This window comes from Abrus precatorius, unplaced genomic scaffold (genome assembly GCF_003935025.1).
Source record: "Abrus precatorius isolate BTA unplaced genomic scaffold, Abrus_2018 Scaffold10, whole genome shotgun sequence".
In the NCBI taxonomy this organism is placed as follows: Eukaryota; Viridiplantae; Streptophyta; class Magnoliopsida; order Fabales; family Fabaceae; genus Abrus; species Abrus precatorius.
In genome coordinates this window covers 23,802,004-23,812,359 of record NW_020874292.1, presented here as the reverse complement: position 1 = coordinate 23,812,359, position 10,356 = coordinate 23,802,004, and the positions used below count along the sequence as shown (strand labels likewise).

The 10,356-nt window shown below is 31.0% G+C and overlaps 1 protein-coding gene across 1 annotated transcript; it reads left to right on the top strand.

Moving 5' to 3' along the window:
• The first annotated feature begins 4,807 nt into the window (after positions 1 to 4,807).
• On the top strand, positions 4,808 to 7,242 carry LOC113845889 (ethylene-responsive transcription factor 4). Its single transcript, XM_027473570.1, has one exon. The coding sequence runs from the start codon at positions 4,922 to 4,924 to the stop codon at positions 5,588 to 5,590; it is 669 nt and encodes a 222-aa protein (XP_027329371.1). The 5' UTR covers positions 4,808 to 4,921; the 3' UTR covers positions 5,591 to 7,242.
• The last annotated feature ends 3,114 nt before the right edge of the window (positions 7,243 to 10,356 follow it).

Below are 10,356 nucleotides of genomic sequence, written 5' to 3'. Positions count from 1 at the left end.
AACAACGGTACGGACAAAGATGAGTCAATGAGGAGAAATTGTTGTAGACAGGAACATCTAAGAATTTCACGTCAATGAAGCCAATTTTGACGTTGATTTTTTTCCAAGTGGGGCCCGCGATGTGCCCAGTTTCGCCTCAACGTTGTGTGCCGTGTGGGACACCCCTCCTATTCTCCCAAGACTCAAATCATCTCATCAATGAGAAACCCTGTAACCAATTCTAACCACTTTGTGAAAACTAATATTCACTATTCTATTTTTTGAATATGTGTACCTTAAATTATTCAATAGCATTATAATTTTTTATTATAAATGTCATAAAATATAATATATTAATAATATTAATGCTGTCTTTTTAAATATTTATTATTTTTTATGTATTATTATAATGATTATCATTTTATTAACTTTAATTTTTGAATTTAAATTTAAAAATATTAAATATTTTTTAATAAAAGGTTATTATATTTACACATTTAATTTCAATTTTAAGAATGAGTTAAAAAAATCTATTATTATTAATTTGCAATAATTTTATTATAACAATTTTTTAAAACAAGTGTCTTAGATTAACATAACAAAAAATTAATACATAGTATTTTTTTTATTAAAAATTATATGTGTATTAATCTTACTTTTAAATTATTGTTTTTTTATACATTACTTTTAAAGTATTTAAATGTGATAACTTTTTATTAAAAATATTTATTACATTAAAAGTATAATAAATATTTCTTTATAAAAAATATTATTATATATTTATTTTAAATAAATATAAATATTTTATAAACACTTTTTAATTTTAATAATTTATTTATCAATATATATATATATATTATACATATAAACTAAAACCATTCTTAAAAGCCTTTATTGATAAGTTCATATTTTATTTTTTATCAATCTAAATATAAATTAAAAAAATTAGAGTTTTGTTGATGAATGTTTTCAGAATATTATTTAAAAATATTAAATATATTTTATCAAATACTTTAATTTTTTAAAAAGTATAATTAAATAACTTTTATTTTATATACTAATTAGGTAGTTAAGAAAACAAAGATAAAAAATTTTAATTAAGAATAAAAAAATTATATAAAAACACACAAAAAATGTTTTATGCTTATTTTTAGTAAAAAATTGTAATATTAAAAAAACATTTATTAAGCACGCTCGTATTGTATCTTGAATATCAAAGACGATTGGTGAGTTAGACTTGGAAGCATCTTCTTAGGACGTTTGGTCAGTGAAACCTCAATTTTTGGCTGACTTGTTTAGAATAGTATTTCTAAATTCTTAATTTAAAAAAAAATCTTTCTTACCTACATAAATATATAAAATAATTTTTTTAACACGTGTAATATTGCACAAAATAAAAAATTATATATAATATTTTTTAAATTATAATATTTAATATTATTAAAATATTAAATTAGATTACATTTTACAAATTTTAATCAAAATTTATTATATATAAATTTTTTTATCTTGTACGATATTTTACATATTCAAAAAATCATTAAAAAAAAAAAAACAGACCCAAATCTTCTTTATACATATATGTTAGAGAGAGAATCTAAGTCACAAGCTGTGTTGAGAAAGAAGCTTTGGGTAAAATTAGTTTGTTTTTCCCCTCTAATTTAAGCAACACTCAAGCTAAGAAAGCTGAACCCAATCGATGTCATTTCGTAGTTATTTGCTCCGGCAAGGATCCCTGTGAATTTGTCCTTGCTCATATGGCATCTGTGTGAATAATGGCCATTGTTTCTGTCACTTATTAATGGAGCCTGTCTTTTTCTCACTCTGTGGCTTTTGATTAGCCATTATCTAGCGTGTTCACTTGGTGGAAAACAGAGAAATTATTGCCCTTTGATAACAAAGGGAGTTTGACTATATATTTTTCTGTGTTCTCACTGCTTCACCTTGCCCTTGCCACCAGCACGTGCTCGTCTTCATCACTGTAGTAATTAAGCGATTTTCAGCCACAATTAACATAAGGACTTGTAGAAGGGGGACCAATAATTCCACATACAATTAACCAGTATTAATGAATCTCCATTGATGTTAGACGATGCATATACTACAGTACAGGTCGAGTCAATCAACTAACATTAAAAACATTTTCTTTAATATTTTCAATTACTAAATTTGTAAGGATTAAATTTTTTATACTTTATATAATTGATTCTTTTGATTTTTAAATAATTTTTTATTTTCTTAGACAACACGCATTTCACGTGATATAAAAAAAATCATACATATTCAGCAAATTAAATTATAGATCTCTCCTTATAGTATATGATATTATATCTGATCGAATATTTATTCATATTAAGCTACCTAACCTTGGTTTAATTATATTTCTTCATTTGAATGTTGGACGGGAGTACTCCTGGTTATTAGCAGACTCTGCAATTTTAAATATGTTCCCATGGCTTATTTTCTTACAAAGCTCCTTCAATATATAATATTCGTATTCAATTTGACAGCTGTTTAGTTTTAAGATATATCATTACATAATTTTTCATAAGAATTTGTGAGAGCTGAATGAGACTCCACGAAAAACTCTAAATAAGGTGTTACATTGTTGTACATATACTAACAAGCATTATATGCATATTTTTAATTTAGAAGAAAATATGTAAATAGTTTCAATTTGATGAAAACAAGTGACTTTTGGGAAAATAAAAAATAAATATTCTAGGTTTAAAAATTAATATATATAATTGAAAATATTTAAATTGAAATTTACAATTTTGATTTAGAATAAAATTTTCTAAATATTTAATAATTTAAAAATGTTGAAAATATAAAATTAAGTTTAAAATACCGGCCAAAATACTTATCATCAGAGCAAAGAGAATATAATAAAAATATGGTCACAGTTAAAACAGGGAGTCCAATTTATAACCTGAGGATCAATTATTTTACACGAGACTTATGTGTTACAAACAGAGGCGCATCCAAATTTAGTTGAAGGGAGAGTCAAAAATAAATAATTTTAACATATATATAATTTTTTAACATGTATTAAAAATATTTATTTTTAGTGAATAGTTAAATATTAATATATTAAAAAATAAAAATATTATCAAAATAAACATAACTTTTTAATAATTAATATATTTAAAAAATCATCTATTTACTAATTGTATTAGTTTTATAAATATGGATAATTATGTTACTAAATTATGAGAGGGAGGGAGAACATGTTCTTAGTTACCCCATCCATCATGTTTTCGCATCGACACAAAAGTTTAAATATATTTTATATTAATTTTTCAAATTTAATCTCACTGGATAGGTAAGAGATAATTCTCTCCACGTATAATTGTTCGGTTCTGAAATAACCAGGTTTCTCTTAATAGTTTATTTTTTGCGGCCACATAAATATCAAAATAAAATCCAATATTACATAAGAGATTTAAATCTCTTTCATTTGAATCAACATATGTTGATAACAATTTTAAAATATAAATTAGAATTTTGGAAAAGTTAACTCTAATATCAGCGGCATCGTGTTTGAATAATAATAATCTAGATATGGAACAAATTTCTATAATTAGTGGATCAGCCTTAGTTCAAAACAAATATGAATTAATATAATATTATATAATCTAGAGTTACATGTTTTAATGTCTAGCTCGAGAAAGGCGACTCTATTGAAGTGGTGCTTATATAGATGTGGGGGAGCATAGGATGTTTTGACGAAATAGATAAGATTTGGGGGGTAAAATAGGGTAAAGGGACAAGGAATGACATGCAATTTGGAGAGGGCTGTGCATGCTGTGTGAGGGTGGTGGGAGGTGAGGTGGCTACCATAACCTCACTAACTAATTAATTTAGATTTTAATCTCAGAAAGAAAAGAAAAGAAATATTTGTATCCAATTTGGCATTTGGAATCAATGTAAAATAAATGAGAGAGGGTTTAGAGGAAATAAAGGGCAAATAACCTAACCATATAACAGGAAGTGAAGACGCGTTTAAGTGGCAGTGCGCGCGTGTCCTGCTCCTTCCTCCAGAATAATTAGCCGCCGCAGATTGATTTGTCGTGGCCCATGTGATTGCGCGAGCCCATAAACAATAGGAGCGACCATCGACTCCATTCTCTAATTTAAAATCCACCCTTAATAATTAATTCTTAAAATTAAATAATGTCATTAAACTTTGATCAGATATAGATCTAACTATCAAGTCACGCGGCGAGACAGAAGATTCCGCCGACAACTTTTCTACGTACTCCACTGTCCATCTCTATCCCCTGCCCTGCCCTGCCCTTGGCTACATTTTCTAATATTTTATTAAAAAATAATGGCATCATTAAAGCGTATTACGGTTTCAGAAATTAAGGGCGTTGTTGATTTCTATTCCATTACGGAGCCATCAAGAAAAAAGCTACCCATATTCCGACAAATCACTACCTAACGACCCCAAACCCCACTTTATCTCCGCAAATAAAAACGCCATCCATTAAAAAAGTTATAATAAATGAAATAAAAACAAAAAAGAGGAATAGGCGCGTGGATTGAGAGAGAAAGATAACGAGGATGATGATGAGACGAGACCAACTCGTTTGTCTGCTGTCTGGACAACCCACATGCCACGTAATTGGGAGACTAGTATAGTAATTTGCCCTACCACACCACAGTCAAATTCATCGTTGACTGTGGATTCATCCCATGCCCCATGCCCCATGCCCCATGCCCCATGCCCCATGCCCATTCCCATTCCCATTCCCATTCCCATGCCCATGCCCCTCTTCTCCTTCTATAAAATACCCACATGCTCCTCCATACTCTTATGCCTCCGTTGCCCTTTTCTCATTTTTCTCTCTTCTCACTCTACAACAAAACCTCTTCTCCACCATAATTAAATTAATAAATCAAGTTACTTAGGTATTACTAATATTATTATATTATTATGGCTCCCAGGGATAAGACGGCTGCCGTTAAGACTAACGGCAACGGTAACGCCGGGGTGAAGGAGGTGCATTTTCGGGGAGTGAGGAAGAGGCCGTGGGGAAGATACGCCGCCGAGATCAGAGATCCCGCCAAGAAGAGCCGCGTCTGGCTCGGCACCTTCGACACGGCGGAGGAGGCGGCCAGAGCCTACGACGCCGCCGCCCGGGAGTTTCGCGGCCCCAAGGCCAAAACCAACTTCCCTCTCCCTTCCGACAATGTCAAAAACCAGAGCCCTAGCCAGAGCAGCACCGTCGAGTCCTCCAGTCGTGACCGCGACCACGCCGCCGATTCCTCGCCGCTCGACCTCAACCTCGCCCCCGCTCGATTCCCCTTCCAGCACCAGTTCCCCCCAATCGGTGCGGTTTTTCCCGGCACGATGCCGTCGCCGAACCAGGTTTTGTATTTCGACGCGATGTTACGCGCCGGCATGGTTGGTCCACGTCCGTCGCAGCGCTTCGCGTTCGATTATAAGCATCCCGTGGCGGCGAGTGAGTTGCACGCGACGGCGAGCGACTCGGACTCGTCCTCCGTGATCGATCTGAACCACAATGAAGGCGATGTTAAGGTGGCCGGTACTAGAGTCTTCGATCTCGATCTTAACCACCCTCCTCCGCATGAGATCGCGTGAACCGGAATCTGACCCCTTCAGTTTTTTTTTTTTTTTTTAATTTCCGGATTATGAAATTCTCTTTAATTTTATAAGTAGAGAAAATAGCAGCGTCCGATAACAAAAGAAAAAAGAAGAGAAGAAAGTACTATGTGAATAGTTCTTAGGTAGGCGTTTGTCTCTATTTTTTTTGCGACAGAGAAACCACCGGTTTCAAGCTGTTGTTCGAAATTACGAAACTGTTCTGCAGTTTTTTGTTTTTAATTACGTAAGTTGTATTGTTTTTGGTTTCGTTGAATGAAATTAACACGGAAAGCTTGCATTATCTTGATGCTACTTTGGTGGCGGAAAGTGGCCGGAATCTGTTAGGAGGGTTGAAAGATGTGGGTGGAGTGTACTTGGTGGTAGAGGTCGTTGTTGTTGGGGTTCATTGATTGGGCGGATTGACCCGCCGCCACGTGACAGGTGGCTTTTGTCTCTTGAAGGTGACTCCATTGTCCATTGGTGCCTGCCCTATTTAAGTAGTGGACAGGTGTCACAGTGCCTCTCTTTCATTTCATTCCCATCTTCTTTATCGCCCCTGACAATTAACATTTCACTTTGGTGCCCCAGCCGAATAAATTAACTTTTAAATTAGTTCATATTTTTTAATTAATTAAAGTATGGTATACTCAGAAAATTAGCTTTTTTTTTTATAATATGTCTTCCTAGCAAAAATTAATCCCCTCAAACCTTTTTCTTTTCTTTAATGATGTGTTACCAAATAATGGATAAGCTCTATCCTTCCAACCTATATCTCTTCCGTTACATCCTAAAAAAGACGTTTCAAAGAAATCCCATACGCTTGATGATACTGACTTTCTTCTTTCTGTGAGACCTAATACAATTTTTCAACTTTTTGCAAGGCTATTCCATAGTTATCTATTGTTATTTGGTTCTTTTGCATTTGTTTTCATAAAGAAGAATAAGTTAATGGTATAAATCATAATTTTGTTAGGGCATGGTTAATTTACTTGTCAAAGAGAAAGTAGTGATGTTTTTTTTCAAAATCGACTCACGAATAGAAAAAAACTACTTGGTAAATTTTTACATTTATTCATATTTTAAAATCTAAAATTAACATTAATAATTTAATATATTCTTACAAAACCATTCATATTAAATAGTTATTTTGTGTTACTCTGATAGAGTCAAGATGAACCTACCGTAATTTTATAGTAAAACTACTACATTATTAGTGTGCTTCAAGTTGGCGACGACAAGTAGGTATCATATCTGCAAATACATTTTAATATTAGTTAATGTTTGTATAAGTAGAGAAGTCATATGTAAAATATCATGTAGTTGATGCAGTGATGTTGACTTCTTTATATAGAGTTTAAATGCAAATGATAGGCCCTAAATGAAGACTCATGAGATAGAGTTCAATGTGACTTTACTGTAAAATAATTTGTACTGTTAAGGATAAAAAACATAACTTGGTCATGATTTCTTGCAATAAATTTGTACAAAATGTTAGATATATAAAACATTTAACTTGAAAAAGTATCATATTTAATTTGTGACCTATTTGTTTAATAGACTTGTTAGAGATTTGAGAATTTAAATAATAATAATTTGTATATTTTACTTTGCACGCTATATTTCACTCTGTATAATGAAAATTAAGCAAGTATATTTTCAAATGATATGAGTATAATGAAATATTGTCTAACTGTTTAAAATTTTATTGAGGATAAACAAATTTGTATTATTAAGGATAAAAAATATAACTCTTTAGTCATGATTTTCTTGTGATAAATTTATACAAAATGTTGGATATATAAAGCATATAACTAAACCTAGTATCATAAATGAGTATCATATTTGATATGTGACTTAGTTGTCTAGTAGACTTTTAGAGATTTAACATAGATAATTTTAAATTTTTGGTCTTATTAAAATGACTTATAACAATTATAATAGATTTTTTTTCTCTCACTACATTCTATTCTATATAATTAAAAATAAGCAAGTATACCTTATGGTGATATTAAGTATAAGATGAAAAATTGTTTAACTATTTAGAATTTTATTACACCTTAATTTAAATAATGATTTATCGTTAAATACTTGACTTTAGTAAAATTAACAAAATGGTTAATATTTTACTAAAAGTTATCGCAAAAGTAAAGCTTTCTTCAAATATCTCAATTGACCATAGCTACGTGCCTAACTTCCTTACCACATCAACTATTAAACCCTTGGTTACTATAGACAAAATCATATCCATATTAATCTTAAAATTGACTATAAATAAAATGGTCTACCACATCAACTATTAAACCCTTGGTTACTATAGACAAACTCCTATCCATATTAATCTTAAATTTGACTATAAATTAAATGGTCTAACTATTATATACATACGCTCTCTATATAACATTTCTAATAAATATTAACTTTGTTGAATGCGCAATGGATCACCATACAGGTGCTAAATACATTCTGTATCTGACGGTTATAGCACTAAGTTTTAATCTGCCTTTAAGACCATTAACGACTATACTTTTATTTTGACTAAATTTTTCAAATTTGAGCATTGAATGCTTTTTTTTTTATTTTTAAATATTCTCTATTAAGCTAATCAAAGCATTATGAAAAATTACCAACAATTTTTATGAACCATATGTTAGTCACTAGTACTAAATATTCAAATTGCCATTAATATATACTTAGATACCGAATTAATACATAAATTTAAAAGTTTTTAATTGAGGTTCTAATTGAATCCAAACTCAATTGAATGAATGTTCATAAATAAAATGCAAATATTAATTAATGCCACAAAAGATTAGCTTGAGGATTCCTTACCAAACCCAAGGTGAAAATTAGGAACAAGCATAGGAAATATTGAACAGACAATCAAATATTAGTAGACACCTAATGAGCTTTAAATTTGCCTAGTAATAATTTTTTTTAGTATTGCCCTCTCATTCTTAAACCTAATATGTACTTGAGCAAGACAAACATCCTCGTATATTTTCCATGGAATAGTCTATCTAAAGACTTTTGATCTATCTCGTCTCAGTCTTTGCATTGAAAGCGTGTGGTGAATAGTAATAACAATATCTTTTTAAACAAAATAGTGGAATAAATTTTACATTAACAAAAGGTGGTCAATCCAATTGAAGGATATATATCGGATGAATCTAGAGAGAGAGACAGAGAGAAATAGCCTCTCATAAAGTGTTATGCCACAACTTGAATCTTTAGACTAAGAGACACCCAATTTTCTTTGGAAGAAAGCATACCTTTATTATCTTTTAACATAGTAAAATTATCTCCTTCTCTATTCATCTTCTCTTTCACTGCAATTTTCTTAAATTAATCATCAATAATTTTCTTTAGTGCCAAATACAAGGGGAATGTAAGGTGCCAATGTTTTACGATTTCTTAATGAGCATTTCCATGTTGGACAGTTAAAAACACACATGACATCGTTTTCGTTACTTAATTTGGAAAGAGTTTATGGCATGTTGAACATTATGGATGTAGTTATTATTCTTAAATTTCAAGTTCTATTTATGCTAGGTCGCAATGTAGACAATATGAATTAGAAAACATTTTTGCTTTGCTTAATTAACGTGGCGCTTGACTTTGCCTAGAACGGATCACAGAATACGCACCAAACAATTATTTCTTAATCTTTGGACACATATTAATATTATCCGAGCAAACAAGTATATCCATAAGTGCTCGTGTTGAAAAATCAAAACTAGAAAGCAAAAGGCATAACCAAAAGCGATGTGAAGCTTGAAGTAATTATAGGAAGAAAGATGAAGTTGGCCTTGTGTAGCTAATTATGCGCCTGCCGACTTCAAAGAGACCCCACAAAAGTTAAACGTAACTAATGCGTGGTTCACAATAGATTGTGTTTCTGATACCTATTTATCACATCTCGGGCACCAAGCAAGCACCCGTGTAGTTCCCCTAGTTTGATACAGTACAGAAAGCATTATTAATTATTTTATTTTCTCACTTTGGGTTTTCTTGGCTTTTTTTGTCAATATATACTTTTGAGTTTTCTTGGTTGAATAATGAATATGGTCATGTGGGCTCCCCTGGCTCGATAAATTCTTCAGATGTTGCAATCACCGGCCATTTTGTACCATTTTTTCTAATAAATAAGGAGACGTATACCGCGGAATATTTAGCCGTGTGGTGCTTCTCTTCTCATTGCTTTGGCCTCTTGTGATTAGGATGCAAAACTCGTTAGTTGAAGGGTTTCACTCGTTTATTCGAGTTGTTGGATGAAGAACCTGATATCAAAGATCATATGCATAAGCTATTCGGAGCCACACCTAAATATCCGGTTCGATACCCTATATTTATGAAGGAGTCGGTGAAGATAAATAAACATAACAATATAAGTTTATGTGCAAAGATAAGTTTATTTTTTCCTCTATTTTAAATTTGTGTGTAATTTTAATCTTTCTAATTTTTATATTTATTATTTATTCAAATTAAATATATTAACAAGAATATAATAAAGATATAACTTACATTGAAAACTATGTTAAAATATAAAATAAATATACTTCTAATAAAATGTTTTAGTTGTAATTCATTAACCAGTTCTTTAGTACTTTTTTGAATGTATGTTGAAAGTTAAATTTATTTAATTTTGGGAAAGAAAAGGTCCTTACCCTAACAGGCACCACGTGTAGAGGGCCCGTAAAAAGTATAAATAAATAAATAATCTGATTTAATTAAATAACTTGGAATGGCGCGTGGGATTTGATTGG